At 39.5% G+C, this 17,219-nt stretch overlaps 1 protein-coding gene across 1 annotated transcript in view; it reads left to right on the top strand.

Annotated features, from left to right (window-relative positions):
* Mctp2 (multiple C2 and transmembrane domain containing 2) overlaps nt 1–17,219 on the top strand; it is a 170,806-nt gene that overhangs the window by 35,835 nt on the left and 117,752 nt on the right. Inside the window, exons 7-9 of the mRNA XM_051206493.1 lie at nt 1,339–1,374; nt 11,121–11,285; nt 13,453–13,583. Of these exons, the coding sequence (XP_051062450.1) occupies nt 1,339–1,374; nt 11,121–11,285; nt 13,453–13,583 (332 nt within the window). The remainder of the gene's footprint in view (nt 1–1,338; nt 1,375–11,120; nt 11,286–13,452; nt 13,584–17,219) is intronic.

Below are 17,219 nucleotides of genomic sequence, written 5' to 3'. Positions count from 1 at the left end.
TAGCTTGCAGCATTACAGTGAAGTAAGTATCCTAATCTGGTTTATCTTTTATGATGGCTACAGAGAAAGACAAAAACAGAAACAAAAACAAAAACAAAACAAAACAAAAAAACAAGTCTTTATACAAAAAGGGACTCAATAGCTTTATGACACTATAAGCTATAAGGTTACATTAATTTCTGTGATTGGATTAAGTGGAAGCACTTGGTATTTTTATTGAGAAAATGCCTGACCATTTTATTTTAAACCTTACTTGTGGCACCTGTAACAATGTCAGGTGCATAATGACGACCTCCCCATTTCCCACAAGACAAATATTAATGAGAACCTAAAATTCTTTCTGTCCTGTCCTAAGGGCTAGCCAGTGGAAAGTGAGTGGACTTCTCTTGACCATTATTCTTTTTCTACTTCCTTATTGACTGAGGAGAAATAGTAGCAAAGTAGAAAAGTCATTTACCTACATTTTTTCCCCCTTGAGTATTGCAGTAAATGTGGTCTGCTTGATTAGAGTTCATAATTTAATTATAGCATCCTGAATGTAAGCACGTTTTAACAAGCAGTTAACTAGTGAGCCAGCCAGAGCAGGGCATTGCCGTACTGGATATGGATTTTCCTGAAAGAAAATTTCAGCTCTAGATGAAATTGAGCACTGTTTGTGTGACAAAAAAGGGATCAGAAAATAATGGGGTGAAATGTGTTGGCCTCAAAACTTTTTTCTTTCTTCACACATTTGCTAGATCAACTATATATTTAATTACACAACGATGATCCTAAAATTTTTAGTGGTTTTAAAATTAGCTTACAAAATAGTAAATTTTGATATAGCATAAGTTATGCATTCTTATCTGTTATTTTGACTGTCAAGTTTTAACCTATGAAAGTAAACAAAATTTTGTTTTCTGTGAACAAAAACTATAGATGACCTAACATGAAGTAATATTAGTTAAGAATTTATAAACATTTTTATAATGCTGTCTAAACATTGCACGTAGGAGAAACCCAGTTCTCTTATTTGAAAATGAAATGGTATTATTTTATTTAATTTAAAAATGTTAATTGAGATAGAATGACATGTGTCTGCCAGTGCCGATCTGCTGTGAATTCAGAGTAAATGATGTGTACAGCAACCTAGGCATGTTTTGCCTTTCTTTCTATCTTCTTGTTTATCTGAGCTTTATGTGGGGAGGTGTAAGTGATAGCAGAGGATAACTTTCAGATCTGGGAGTTGATAAATCTGAGTAAAATCTGCATTTTATGTAGTATAAAATAGTTTAATTATATTATAAATGATCCAATGTTTCTCTGTTTCATTTTTAATATCTTCACTGTACAATGAAGCGTTGGTCAAATCGGAAGCGGTTAAGTGCCAGCAAGGTAAATTTACTTGTTCTTATCATCTGAATAAAACTGTGTATTTTCCACAAATACATTTTTAATGTATATCCATACATATGTAAAATTAGTATTATTCTGACTTGATTTGTCTTGGCATTCTGTACCTCTTATTGTTTCAATGAATCAAAAGGAAAGGCCCTTTCTTTAGAGTTTCATTAAGTGAGGGCATGGCCAGATGTTGGAACTTGCACTTGCTTGAGTGGTGACATTTTATATGTAGCAGGCATGTTAGAATTATATACTTTACTAAGTTTGGAACACTTAGAATGTGGTGTGGTTAGATGCTGTTCCTTCAGGAGGTAATTTGCCATGAGAAGCTAATGTGAGTCTTAGGGTGACATGAAGACTAGAAGAATATGTGATAGTCATTATCAGTCTCCCCCACGTCTCCTTCAACAAAATTATTTCTCAGTGTATAATAATAATATTTTATCTTTATGGGGAGTACTGGTGGGTTGTACATCATCAGTAAGCTGAAGCAGTTTAAAATTTATACAAGTGGGCATATCAACGGAAGCATTCAGAATTTAATAATTTATTAAGGAAATAAATTACAAAATTATAAATTAGGTGTAAATGTGGAAATTGTATTTTTAACTCAAGTTAGCAGTTTTATCAAGAGATGCAGAATTCTAGTTACATGATATGGTACTTTAGGCTCTTTGTCTAATTTAATTTCTGAATTTGGGGGCTGATCCATACCTATGATAGAAAGAGGTTGTGCAGACAATCACTTGTATAGGCACAAGTATACACACACACACACACTCCTAAATTTTAACTGTACCTCAGTTGACTACTTCCCTGTACAATGTTGAGTTTGCATCAAGAACAAGGAATCCTCAATATTTCAGAGAGAGAGAGAGAGAGAGAGAGAGAGAGAGAGAGAGAGAGAGAGAGAGAGAGAGAGAGAGAGAGAGATATGGGGGCAAGGGGGTTAGACTGTCTGGCATTCAGAAATTCATAGGAGTCAGTGTTCTGAGGCCACACACTGATTAGAGTATGTCCATACTGACTATAGTATCCACACACTGCCTAAAGTGTATCCATGCTGACTACAGTGTATTTGCACACTGACTAAAGTGTATCCATACTGACTACAGTGTATCCACACTGAATATAGTGTTTGCACACACTGACTGTAGTGTATCCATATAGACTACAGTGTGTCTGCATTTTAAGCATGTCAACAGAATTATGAAAGGGCCTCTGGCCATCCTCCCATCTCAGTTGGTCCTTGCACTGGAATCCATGTTCAGAAACAGATGAGGCCATGATTAATAATAGTGTGTTGCAAGCTCAAACATTCTCCAGCTTTGCTTTATTCCTTTATAGTCACTAGAGGGTAGGAGAACATCATTTCTCACCACAGAAGGGAGTCCAGCTCTCCCTTTTTGTATTAAGAGTTGCTGTAACCACCCAAAGCAGTAAAGTTTCCCAGAATGCCTTGGTGAAACCTGACAAAGCAGTATTTTCTCCTTTATTGATTCGGCTGCTGCACTAAAACACTGGTACTGTACATCAATAACCATCTTTAGTTAGGGAGCCTCAGTCTGTGGAAGAGCACTGGCAGTTTGTGGGGGAACATAAAGGCGAGAAACAGAAATTGTGAGCCTGGGGAGTATTGGAGTCTAGGGAGGACAGGAGAGGTTATGGAACAATGGCCAAAGGAAAGAAGAGGGGTAGGAAAAATGTCGACGGCTTGGATAAAGATATCAAAATTATGAAGGGGACAGAGGATCCAGAGAGCAGTATTTATATATAGACACTACAGAGTTATGTGTTGAGGCTGAGCCATTGCTCGCTCTTTTTTTCTCTTTCTGGAATTTTCACTTCAGTGTGCTGGGCTAAGGAATGTAATAAATGCCCAAAGCCAGTACATACATTTAGTAAAATTCCAGACAATTAAAGCTTGATGAGCACTAGAGATTCTCATATGTGAGACATGAAGATTATACATTGGTGAACACTTAATGGTGATGCTGCTTCCTTTGCATTGGAAGGTATGCAGTTTCAGGAGGAAAGTGAGATGGCTCATAATTTGACTTACAAGAAAGAGTCATAGGGGAATTATACACCTACTGCCATTAACACAGTATAAACATGGATAACTCTCTGATCATCTACCTTTTGATATTTCGAAACCATGAATTTCTTTCATTTAAAAATAGTATTTTGTTATTTTATGTGTATGAATGTTTGCTGTGTGTCTATCTGTGCACCACGTGGCTGGTGCTTAAGGAGACTAGGGGAGGGAGTTGGATCCCCTGAAACTGGAGTTACAGATGGTTGTGAGCTGCCATGTAGAAGCTGGATATTGAACTTGGATCCTCTAGAACAGTGGTTCCTAATCTGTCGGTCAGGGTGTAACCCCTTTGGGGGTCAAATGACTTTAACAGGGGTCACATATCAGATACCCTGCATATCAGATATTAATATTACAATTCACAATATTAGCAAAATTACATTTATGAAGCAGTAATGAAATAATTTTATGGTTGCAGGTCACCACAATGTGAGGAACTGTATTAAAGGGTCAGAGCATTAGGAAGGTTGAGAACCGCTGCTCTAGAAGAACAGCCAATGCTCTTAACTGCTGAACCATTTCTCCACTTGTACAAACTTCTATTTTAAGATGTTCTTATTATTTTTAATGTTAGGAAGTGTCTGATATAAAGATTACTTAGCTATAAATATAGAAAATTATACTTCTGCGCTACCTATGGCATAACAGGGGTTTTTAACCTCAAAGTGATTCATAGAATGCCTTTATTTAATCAGTTGCTTCTTTTTCTCTATAACTCTTATATTTTCATGTTACCTCAAATGTTCCCAAATAAGAAGTGTGTCTTCGATACTTTGCCCTAGATTTCAAAGAGGTAGATACTTGAGGATGGCATTTAAGACAGGCTTAGCTTCCTCCCAGGAAGTTTTTTAAAAATGAGCATTTAATGGAGAATTTTGGGTTTGATGTAATAGATCTTGGACTGGCATCTACATCTTTTTACACTGTTGCTGTGCAGTACCCAGTGTGGCCAGGGTTGCTCCAAGACTCATTTTAGTCCATTGTGATGCCTGCTACAGCTCTACACAAGAATAATCACAGCAGCTACACCAACAGCTTAATGCAAGGAGGGACAGAAAGGTGACTAGAAGTGGAGGTCACATATCTGTGACAGTACCTAGATACCTTGTAGCTCTATTATTCTCCTTCCTTCCCTCCTGCCCTCCCTTCCCACTGTCCCTCTTCCTTCCCTCCTATTCTCCCTTCCAAGCACACACATTTGTTCACACAACATGCAAACACAACAAACACACACACACACACACACACAGACACACACACACGAGGTGGAGGGCTCTCCTCATTTGATTTGTGAAGCTGTCTGAACACATGTTTCCTTAGCTATGGGTTCCTGTGCCTTTCATGCATTTTAGTCAGGAGGTACCCACCCACCCAGGGCTTCTTCTTTTGACCTTCTGACTCAGACATTAATATGTTGGCTAAGATAAGAGAGGACCTACACTAGTGTAATGTTTTTATTGTCTGTTATGAAATTATGTGACTGGTAGTGCCAGCTTTTCACCCATTTGGATTTATACCCCTTTATTGCAGTTTCTGTCTGTTATTATGGAGACTAAGCTCTGCAGGATACACTTTCTCGGTCCCCGAATCATCTGTGCTCCAGCTGGATTGGTACTGGAGAGAAATTGGCACCAAGCTTGTGTGATGTATAGGAACTTAGACTGAGGGAGGAGAGTGGAAGAATTTGAAGGGGCTCCTTGTCTGTCTGTCTGTCTATTGTCTGTCATTAATGAGTTGTTCTGTGACCAAATCTCATTCAGGAAGATGATTGAGTTTAATTTTTTGCTTTGTCTGCTCATAGTTAGTGTATAGAAGGAACTTCCTACCATTTCTACCCAAATGGGTATCTTGCCATCGACTGTCTGGTTCAACACGTCTCACCATACACATTTCTCTATGTGAATTAGCCATGCCTTATTGGTATTTGAGCCTGGGCATAGTCAAGGAAATCCCTGCTGCAAGGACAGGTATTCCCTCCTAAGTACTGGGGTCAACTCTCCCATGGTGGAGGGAGTACCAACTCTTTTGCTACAGTGACCAGTGAGGTGCAGGGCCAGCTATCCCAGGGCCAGTGAGAGTCAAGGCTGGATTAGTATGGCCAGCTCTTGGATTTCAACATTCATAGTTCCTATGACCTCCTGTACAACGTGTACCTTGGACATCAGCCTAGACATTGGCTGCTGTTGGGCCATGGACCCAAACATGATCCACAGCACCAGTATGGGTCCAACCCCATGTTGGCTGTATAATCCACTAGATTGCCATGGTCCCCATAGTAGTGAAGCCTTTGGACATCAATATGGCCACAGGTAGTCATTCAGGTCTATGATATCAGGAACCATAGACATAAACACAGACCTTGACTGCTGTAGGCCACTAACCCAGACATGACCCTTGGCAGTAGCCTGGCTCAGATGACACCATGGCCCATGGCAGCATAGTCCTTGGACACAAAATGGCCATAGGGTACAGCCTAGACCCTGTTTATCTGGATTTTGGTGGCACCATCGGTAACAGACATTACAGACCCGACTGTGGTAGGATCATGGATCCAGAATGGCCTCATGCAGCAGTATGGGCTCAGATGTCACCATGGCCTCAGGTGGCAGTGCAGCCCACCCAGACTAGCATAGCTCCTACACCAGAGAGTCCCTTGGACACCTACCAGGGCTACATACTTCATTTTAGGTCAAGAATATGGGAGCGTTTGCTGTATTTTAAACTAAGACAAGAAGTAGAAAACCAGAACATACTAAAAGCCTAAGACGGTAGACATAAAAATAAAATACTAGATTATAAATAGTGCTGTACAATGTTTGAGTTCCCTAGAGGTTGGGGCAAAGAAATAACCTTATGGATCATGTGATCTTTTACCCTGTTAATGATAGAAAACATATATTCCTTGTCCTAAATTTAGAGTTGTTGGACACTTATAGTCCTTGTCTATTTATTACATCTTTTCTTAATTTAGTATTTATTTTCCAGTAGAAAACATGAGTGATAATATTTATAACAAATACTATGAAATGAATACAGTATATAATTTATACACACAGTGTTTATATCCTTGGAACTTTGGATACAAGGACATCTACAAATACAGATCTCTCCTTCCATGTGTGTGCATGTGTGAGAAATGTGGAGAGTTTTCTTTGTGTCCTTTTATGAGGACCTAGGACCCTCTTCAGATGATGTAAGCAGCTTCAGAGGAGGGTCTGGTCTGTTCTAGAAGCTGGCTCCCTGCATGCATGGATTTGTGCTTTAGTGCAGTAAAGCTGTTGACAGGAAGCAGTAGTTTTACATGTTGAAAACACTTGAAAGGAATATTTCAGTGAAGCCTTTTATAGACTGAGTGCTTTCTCTCAGCATTGCAAAGAAGCAGGCACCAGAGTTGGAGCTCTGATTTGCTAGTCATTTTTCTTACAGTGGTGGTTGGTGTTTGTTTTTGTACTTTTTTTCCCCATGTATTTGCTTCTGTTGGCTGCCTGTGTTGTCACAGGGACTTTAGGATTGTACTAGATAGGTCAAAACCAGGATGTATTAGCAATGCATGATTCTTACACTACCATCACTGAAAAATTTAAAAATTAATAAAAAACTATACTTAACCAGTGCTTTGTCTTGTTACTCTATTATTTATTGATTGATTCACTGTGTACAGATTTATATTCATGAGTCTTATAATCATATGTGTGTGAGTGGGCAGTGTGTACCTGTGTTTAAGTCTGTGGAAACTTTTGGCTGTCATGCTTTATTTCTCTTTCCCTATTCCATTGAGACAGGGTGTCTTATTCAGCTTGGGGCTAATCTTTTGACCCAAATTGGCTGTCATTTAGCTCCAGTCATTCTGCTGTCTCCACTGTCTATGCTGCTATCATTTGGGTTACTCATGGCCCTGCTGGTCTTTTTACGTGGGTGCTGTGCTGGGGGATTGGAACTCATATCCCCATGCTTATGAAGCAAGTGCTCTTAACCACTGGACCATCTCCGCAGCTCCTTGGCTTCTTTTATCTCTCCTTCCTTTCCCTTCCCTTTTTGTTTTTCCTCTTTCATTCTCTGTTATCCATCAGCACATTCCACTCTGAAACTTGCAGGGAACAGTTGAATGTAGCCTTGCTGTTGATGGCCACTGACTGTTCTCCTAGCTCCTAACTCCATGGCCTATCTTTCACTCATCAGGGAATGCCACCAGACTGCTATCCACTGCTTAAACTCTGAACAAACACATTCACTCTGAGACTCTATTCTTGGATGAGAACCTTTTGAGATTCTGAAGTGACTCTTGGAGCTTACCTGAAGTGAGCCGAAGTTCCTTAGTGTACAGACTCTCTTCTTTGCTTCTGAGCTCTGCATGTGGGTTACCATGACTTAGGAAGTGAAGAGATCTTTGGAGGCTTGCTCCATTTGCATGCAATTCGGCATGGCTAATAAGCTGAGTATCACACCTTGTTTTCATTTTCCTATTCATAATTGATGTATGCACTTTCAAAGGGCATCATTTCTTTTTCTCCCTAAGAAGAATGAATGTGGATCACATGGAGTGGGGGCCCAGACATAGAGAGATGAATGGATCACATCGAAATACTAAAAGGTTCTGATCCTTGGGGAGGAAGGAGGGAAATAGCACAACCCTGATGCACTATATTTTATCCCTCCTGTCTGTGGAGGAATTAGGGTCAGGACCCAGAAACTTTGCTCTATCAGCTGGTGTTTGTTTCAGCTCAGGTGGGGTGGGCTTCCCCTTTGATGGGTCATTTCCTCCTCTCCTATCGTATTCCAGGCTGCATTAAGATGACAAATTCCCCTTAAAGACAGGGACAGAGACATGAAAACTCGAGCTATTCAGCTAACTGAGTGAGTGCAGATGAGCCAATTTATTGTGGGGAGAAAGGGGATGTTTGAAGAACAAAATAGGTTTTGCTAACCTGACTGCACTGTAGAGCACACACGGGACGCCTGGTTCTGTCCTGCTCTGTCTCTTCTCTTTGAGAAGGAATGCCGAAAAAAAGTATGAAGAGTGTGGGGTCTGTAAGCTTTTTAAGGTCAAATAAGTAGAATAAAAGTCTTACTTTCTTTCCTATCTGTGAACTCTGCAATAAATAATTATCTTTAGGAGGGAGGGGTTAAAAAATAAAAAAAGAAAGAAAACTTGGCTAGTGAATGAGCAAGTCTATCAGATCAAACATGGCTGAGTTAAATACTAAAATGTTCAAAGTCTGACTGAGATAGATAAAGGCTTTGATGGAAAGAGGATATTTCCCAGGGACATTACAAGCCATAATCCAGATGTTATGGTGTAATGCAATGAGTGTCCATGGATAGATCAGGAGCTTTGGCCAAGCTGCGCCTGGTGCAGGCCTCAGCCTTGCCCTCCCATGCTGTTCTGCCATATGGAACCCATCTCCAGCCCCCTTAATAACCAGCTTTGGATTCCATTTTCACAGAGCTCATAGAGCTAAGTGGGACTGCTTTATGGACAAGTTAGATAGAGGTCTTTCCAAGATAAACATTCAATTTGAAATTAGGACATACTGCACTGCAAAATTATTTTAGGGCATATTTCATGGACATGCTGCCATTTTTCTCAGGCAATTGCCAGGCTGTAGGATGCCCTTTGATCCTCTGTGGACATTACTCCCTGTTTTATAAAAAGGATTTTGAAATAGTTGCAGTGTTGAGGGAGGAATATATCTGTCGGAACTTTGAAGCATGGCCATGGGACAGGTCATGCTTTAGTTTGTTGGTTAGAAGTCAAACTTTTAAGAAGGAAAATACAACAGAAGAGGGAATTACAGCAGGACTTATGAATCAAAATCTCATTTTTCCTTTAAAGGCAGATATGTCAGCCCGTGCACTCAATAAGCTATAAAATGTGTAAGTGTATATTCTGTGTTTGTACGCACATATGTAGATGTCAATACACACAGATGTATGTCTGTGTTACGTGCTGCTTTTGTGATGTGATTTTAACAAAGTCACTCAACTGAAACTGTTTTGTATCTTTTATTATTGAATATATCATATAGAAGACCAAGTGACAATTGGGGGTTAAGAAATAATCTTTGTGTGCTAGGAGAATAGTTTCTCTCCTATTTAATTATTTTCCCATTTGCATTTTTAGTCTCTCTCTCTTTCTCATGTGTGCATGTGTGCATAGTGTGTACATGTGAGTGTAGAAAATCCTCATGATCATCATGGATAAAAGTCAGGAGTAAATCTTCCTTAAAAATAATTTCATTTATGGTTATCATAGAGTGTTCAGTGAAATACTTATTGTGACATGGAAACATTTCTTGAGAATGGTGGAGTGACATAGTTGAATCAAGTAGGCTCATGTAACATTAATGGGCCCAATGTACTACTTGTTGGGATAAATTATGATGCATGTTTGAGCAAATTGGCATCTAAATGACTACAAAGACATAGTAAACAGATGATGGGAATACCTGCACAGAGTTAGCAGTGCATTGCTTTGTTCTGATGCTAGGTTCCACTGACAGTCTTCAGACTGGTGGTTTGTCCTCTAAAGAAACAGTATATACTTGTTTCGGTTCTCTTGTTAAGCAGATTTTGGAAATGAGCTCTGCCATCTAAATGCAGCCTGTGGGTCAAGAGGGAATCCCAACTGAAGCAACTAAGTAGGGAGAGACCCCTGAGAGGGCAGGGCAATGAAAGCCTCATGGGGTGCTGATTAGTGCTGAATGTACAATGGTTCATTGTGTTGAGTGTAATTGTGGCATTTTGGTTTCATTTAAAAAAATGTGGACATTTTTTTTCTAAAATGTTTTAGTGAGACAAACTGATGAAGGGAGAGATAACATTAGATGGGTGGGATGTTGAATGTGGTGAGGAAGTGTATGAAGATTAGTTCTACCAGTTTTCTTTTTACTTTGGGGATAGCTTAATAATTATATAACCAGTATTATAAAAAGTTCATACACCATCTCTATCATTTAAGAAGAGATTCCTGTCTTCTTTCTATATGGTTTTTAAGGTATATTAATAAAATCATTTAGAAAAAAATAAGTTAAGGGTTATTTAGTCCATCTGGGCCCGGGGGGCCCCGGTGTTTTTTTTTTTTTCTCCCTCTCCTTCTATCCTGCCACCTCCCGCCCTCCGCACCCCTACGACTTATTTAGCCAGGTAAGTCATTGTAAGCTACACTTGAAGTTGTGGCTCCTCTCACAGTGGCATGGGGCTTTTCAAATACTAATCTGAAGAATGAGGGAGAGAAAGGATATATTTGAATATGATAGATAAAATCACAATCATTATTGGTAAATATCCAGAAGTGTTTTTCCCCTAGAGCTCTGCTTCAAAGAGTGCCTTCTGCCCTTCCAACAAGTCAAACAGCCAAGGCCAAGTTCAAGGATTTCTATGAAAGAGCTCATCTGAGTGCGAGTACAGATCAGAGCCAAATCCACATGTTGTTTGCACCTATCTTTTGCTAGATTGGAAGCAAGTCACAGAACAGGGACCAAGGATTTGCAAAAAACCAAGCAATATTAAGTATTTTCCCCAAGCCGGGAACAACTTCAGGCTGAAACAGGGAGGGCTGGGATTCCTGTGACTGCCAGACTCACTTTCAAAGAGCAAGCAATATGTTTACATGCTGTTTTATTTATTTATTTACTTTTAGTCCTCTTTGATCCGCAACCTACGGCTCTCAGAGTCCCTGAGAAAGAACCAACTCTGGAATGGAATTATAAGTATAACTCTGTTGGAAGGGAAGAATGTCTCAGGAGGGAACATGTCAGAGATGTTTGTCCAGTTAAAACTGGGAGATCAGAGATACAAAAGCAAGGTAAGTTATGTTAATTAGACAAGGAGGATATTATCTTTCCAAGTGATAAAGATGAAAAATGTCTTCACATTTTATTTCTCAAAAGGAGCCAGCTTATTTTTAGCCTCTCCCTAGCCATGTTAAGTAGCATCCCAGAAAACAGAATAATTGTATAGATTTATTAAACTGATATAGGTATTGCTTAGTGTCTTTTTTGTTTGTTTGTTTGTTTGTTTTTCGATTCCCCCCCACCTCAAGAGGTAAAGAATTTACTTTCATGTATTCAAATGTAAAGAAAGCTTATTAAAACCATAGTTCTGGATGCATGACCTGTCTTCAGTTAGAGAAAAAGCAATGTGGACTTCAAAGATTGTAGGAAAAGGGTACCTGAGTATTCTTCATTACTCTAAAATAAAGCAACTCATTACTTGATAATATTAAAATGTAGATGAGTAGATGAGTAATAGTATTTTCAAAATTGTATGTCTGTTCCCTTGTTAGTCTTAGCACCAAAACTAGATATCTGGTATTTCTGGATTTTGCTGGTTTTTTTTTTTCCTTCCTTTTTTTTTTTTTTGTTGTTTGTTTGTTTTGTTTTGTTTTGTTTTTGGTTTTGTTGTTATTGGTTCCCCTCCCCAAAATTAAATCACATAAAGTACTAAAAAAATAATAATCATGTATTTAACTGTTTTCTTTTTTTTAAGTCCAATTGTCTGATCTTGTCAATCTAAATGCCATATAGTTATTAATCTTAGTAATTTGGTATGGATTGAATTAAGAAACAATCGTTTTTAACCATGGGAATTATTTTTTTAATCTATAAACAAGTTTTTTTTTAACTGCCAGGAATATTGTGCAAATTTTATGAATTAAAGGGGCTAGAGTGGTTGAAAGTTTTTTTCCTGGCATCCAGGAAACAGCCAAATTGTAAACAACTTGGGAAAGGAGACAGGAAGGCAAGAAGCTGGGTGCTGTCTGAATTTCAGTGCAAAAGTCCAACCTTCGGCATCCTTCACTCCATAGTAAAGGAGTGGGGAGACAGGCACACAACAAACAAGTGTGCACAAGAAATGGAAAATGGGTGTGAATGAGAGCTGAAATACACAGATAATCACAGCAGATCATTTTGGCCAGAGCCTGGTATTAAATATACTGGAATGGTCACTTCCCTCTAATGAGAAGTCTTTAGCCACTCATGGTCAGGCTTTGGATTTATGGCAAGCTTATTTGTCTCTAGGACAATTAGCTATTCAGTAAGAAGTGAAGTGTAAAGTTAGACCAATGTCTAGCACGTTCCCTGTGGGAAACACTGCATTGGATTTTCATTTCGAACACATGTTTTCTTCTTGGAACCTAAATTCTGTGTACTGATTATGATTAAAAAAAATGGTATAAAACCCAACTCAAATGTGTTTATGTGACACAATAACAGCAGAGGTGTGAGCTGCCCATACTTTCTTATGCATGGGAGTAGTTGGTCTTGACTTAAGAGTTGATCAGTGCATTTAGAGCCCTGTCACCAATGCTTAAAATACTATTCACAATTTAAATCTCCATGAAAGAAAGAAAAGAATGAAGAGCCTGTCAGCAAAGCCATGCCATAGGCAATTTGTTCATGCTTAGAGAACACAGGGCCATGTGTGTGATTTTCTATAACTGATTAATTTTCCAGTATGGTTAAGTGGAATTGTCTAGTTTTCCCTTTGCCAAAGCATTATGATTTGGTATCTTTGGACTTAAAAGAGGACAGATCTGTGCTATCATGTTATAGAGTTCTCATTTAATGTGTCCACAAAATGTTAGTTTTTCTGATGCTTATGCCAGGTCTGATATATGTACCAACACAAACATTGCTTGCATTTGACTAAACAGTTAAAAATGCTATCTTCTGTAGGAATGGGCCATTGCAGATTCTTTGTATATATTCACTGTATGTTTGTGTGGTTTTTTTTTTTTTAACTTGATAGAGAAACTGCTGCAGTTGGGAATCAGTTAAAAGATTAGTCATATTTTGCTAAATCCCGAGTCCAAGAGGGTCCCTTTTATTCCAGAAGTTAAGTGTGTCTTTGCTAGGGGACCCACCCCATCATGGTGACTTCCCACCCTGTAGACATGACATGAATGTGTTACTGCTATAGCCGTGAGCGATCTTCTGAGAAAGTAAACCCTGTAACTGCATGTTTTCTAGACACTGTGTAAGAGTGCAAACCCGCAATGGCAGGAACAGTTTGACTTTCACTACTTCTCTGACAGGATGGGCATTTTGGACATTGAAGTGTGGGGAAAGGACAGCAAAAAACACGAGGAGCGACTGGGCACGTGAGTCACTCTGCTACTACTGGGGTGGGAGATCCTAACTGTAAAGTGTTAGCTCTGAAAGAATGTCTTGTCTGTTTGGGTTGGGAGTGGACACCCATCTCCTACCTTAATGAAGAGAAGTAGAAAGCTGGGCAGCCACTGAATGTGGGAGGGGTATTAGTTGGTTTTCTAGTTGGTAAATGCAATTTAGTATTCAAATCAGGCTTTAAAACATAAGAAAATAGAATTGTTCCCTCTCATCTATAGGGAGCACATTCCAGGAACTCATGATAGTAATAGCATACTCGAAGGTCAGAGGGCATGGGGCATGTGTCATATTTGACCTGAGGTACCACACCACGGATGCTTGCTCATCTTACATGATTCATGTCTAGATTACAAATGATGCCTAATATAATGTAAAGCCATGTAAGTAGCTGTTACACTCCTTGATGACTTCATGTGGTTACTATGGGCATACTATTTAAGGCAAACATTTTATTGAAGGTTGGTTAAGTCTATGGTTGTGCACCCTGTGTATTCAAAGGGTCCACTGCAGTGTGTGCACCATGAAGTCTCCAGAGGAAGCTATGTGCGTCTCAGACCATTGAGACATGTCTGGAAACATTTGCAGGATTTCATTTTAGTTTTACACTGAACTGTGTAATTTAGTTCTTCCCCAGGACAGAAAAGTTTCAATGTTCTTGATGTGTTTTGTGACAAACTATCTTAGAATCTGAAGCAGCTAAAGGTATTATGTTGTTTACTATGGAGGTGGTGTAAAATAAGCAACTCAATCGAGGTGGTTACCCATGGGTAACAGATTAAAAACATGAGAATTATAGTTTCTTCATAGGATTGTAGTTAGGAATACAATAAAATCCCAAGCACCATGCCTGGCTTATGATGGGCACAAGGGAAATACTGGCAGATGTTTACCTTACCTCTGATCTCAGGCAGCATTGTCCTGCAAGTTAGGGAGAGCAAGTCAGTCATCCAGTGATGTGGCCTTGGGCTTGATGACAGTGAATTCCCTGGCCAGGGTGTGGGACTGTAAGGATCCTACTCTTTATATCGAATAATTCTCTTTAGTTTTGCCCCCAAGATGCACAATTTGTATACATATCTTAAATGAAAAGCACAAATGTTTAAAGGGATGCCAGAAGCTACTGGTTGTCAACTTCCAACCTGGATCCTCAGCTCAAGGCTATGTGCCGATGAGGGAGGAGAGAGGCACTTTCCCCTCTCCTACATAGCCAATACACCTTGATGTTTGGGATGCCAGCCAAGGACAGGGCTTTATTGTTCAAAACTAAAGATTAAAACAACTTATCTGCTTTGACCCATGTGTTTTACAGTGAGGGAGAGCAAGAGAGAATAGCAAGTAGGTCTGAGGGAGACTTGTCACAGGACCTGCTAAGCAGCCCCTCAGACAGTACTCTTTCTCTGTGCAGCTCTTGGTGCAGGGTGTATGACCCTGCAATGCAGTGGTATCCCTTCTTTCTGTCTCTATGGAATCCCTCCTGAGGCAGTTGCAAGAGGAAGTTAGCACCTTCAGAATTCTTCCCTTGTTTCTCAACAAGGCTGTCCTTTACATGGTGTTTCCTGACATGTAACAAGATACACCAATAACTTCCCCCAATTACCTATAAAGTTGTATACCTGTGCACAAGATGTTTGCATTCTATTATGTGTGGCCAGGTACTCACTAAGGGAACAGCCAGCCAGAAGCTACAGCAGCTTCATCTCTGCCTTCCACTCTGTACCTGCCCAACACAATTGCCTTTGCCTTGCAGGTCTTCTCACACATACTCTGATGCCTGTCTGCTAGGCAGCACTTGTGGCTTTCCCAAGTCCATTGGGCTAACTGGGTGCAAAGCCTAGGAAGCTGGATCATGCCACATGCCCCAGATCCAACAGGAGTGGGCTGATGTTTGAGAGTCACTACATGTCCAGTCACTAGTCTGATCTTGACTCTTTCCCAGTAGCTTCAACGTCCTCAGCTCTCTGACATGCCAGAGCCCTTTCTGTATTAAGGGCAGTAGGATCAGAAAGTTGAGAGTAAGGCTAAGTTAAGAAACTCATGGAACTCTCTGTCCCAAAGTGTTATCTGCACAGTAGGTACTGGGCCTCCTGTGATGAATGGCCCAATATAATTTTAGTAGGCGCAAATAATAATGCCTTGCTTGTCTCATATCATTGCATTGTCATGTTTCCGTCACATAATAGGAAATGCTTTTGCAAACAAGGGTTATGTGTTTTCACAAAGACAAAAAAAAAAAAAAAAAAAAAAAAAAAGCCAAAGACGTCCTGTGTGGCCTGTGTTTTGTCATTTGGGTATTCATTTATTGTTTTAGCCATTTCCTGTTGTAACTGAGATGTCTACCTGTCTTTGCATCATTCTGTCCTTCCTCTTTGTGGACTGGAAATGGGTTTTGTTTCTTTTTTTGGGCATCCTTTTCCTTTTTCCCCTCTGGCAATTCAAAAGATAACAAAAGTACCTCTTGGGAGACCTGGCTCTGGACAGCATGCTACTGCAGTGAATATAGGTGGACAGAACCCTTGCTCACTTAGAATACTCCTTCTCAGGTTTAATGAAGACATGATGGCAGGACAAGGTGTCCTGGGTTTTGCAATCTTAATACTCAGGAGGCTAAGCAGGGAGGATCATGAGTTTGAGGCCAGCCTGGGCTACACATAGCTCATAGACAAAAGCAAAAGCACAAACCATTGTGCTAGCATGCAGTTATTTCTGGCAAGTTACCATTGTGCTAGCACGCAGTTATTTCTGGCAAGTTTCTTGAAGACCGTTCTCATGATTTTCTTTTTTAGTTTCAACTTTTACAAATTGCATAGCAGTGTTTGTGTGCAGGCTTGCATATGTCTAGATAATTCATGTGGCTGTCAGAGGACAACTTCTGAGAGTTGAATCTCTCCTTTACCATGAGCTCACAGGTTCAAACTCAGATCATAAGGCTTAGACAACAAGTGCCTTTAAAAATGTCTTATCTACTGAGCTATCCCACCAGCCCAAATTTTCAACTCTTTTGTCCCCCACAGTTTATTTTCCTTTGCATTGCTCACACTAAGACTTAGCTATACTTATTTCAACTATTCAAAAATCCAAGAGTCTCTAGTAGTGTAAACAGATAACCACTGTCTCCTGAGAGCCATCTTCCATTTTATTTTGGAGAACACAGTCATTTAATACTTTCAAACCCCTTTAAGGAAGTTCTCATTGGTGAAGATTCCCATTATAGATAGTTTGATATAGGAAACAAACATCATTACTTATGTGATTTTGATAAAGAACCCATTGTGTGTCTGACTATTTTGCTGTGTAGTGGAGTTCATGGCCAACATTCAGGTCAGAAACAGTAGCAATATTCATTGACATAGTCTACAGTAAGCATTAATTTAGTGATAACAATATTGGAAAATTTCTATATAGCATTACTAGATCTCTATAAAATTTAAAGCTAAAATTATTTATTTCAAGTAAATTAAATATATCCAGTAAAATTCAAAATATAGACCGTGTATGTGTGTATGTGTGTGTGTGTGTATACAGTGAGCATGTTCAATGATGTTTACTGACTGGAGGATGAACAGCACCATTCAAGACTCAGGGGTAGGGTAGCCTTTGCTTATAGGAAC

Source organism: Phodopus roborovskii, unplaced genomic scaffold (genome assembly GCF_943737965.1).
Source record: "Phodopus roborovskii unplaced genomic scaffold, PHOROB, whole genome shotgun sequence".
NCBI classification, from domain to species: Eukaryota; Metazoa; Chordata; class Mammalia; order Rodentia; family Cricetidae; genus Phodopus; species Phodopus roborovskii.
The sequence above is the reverse complement of the archived record's forward strand: the minus strand, read 5'-3'. Positions and strand labels throughout refer to the sequence as shown.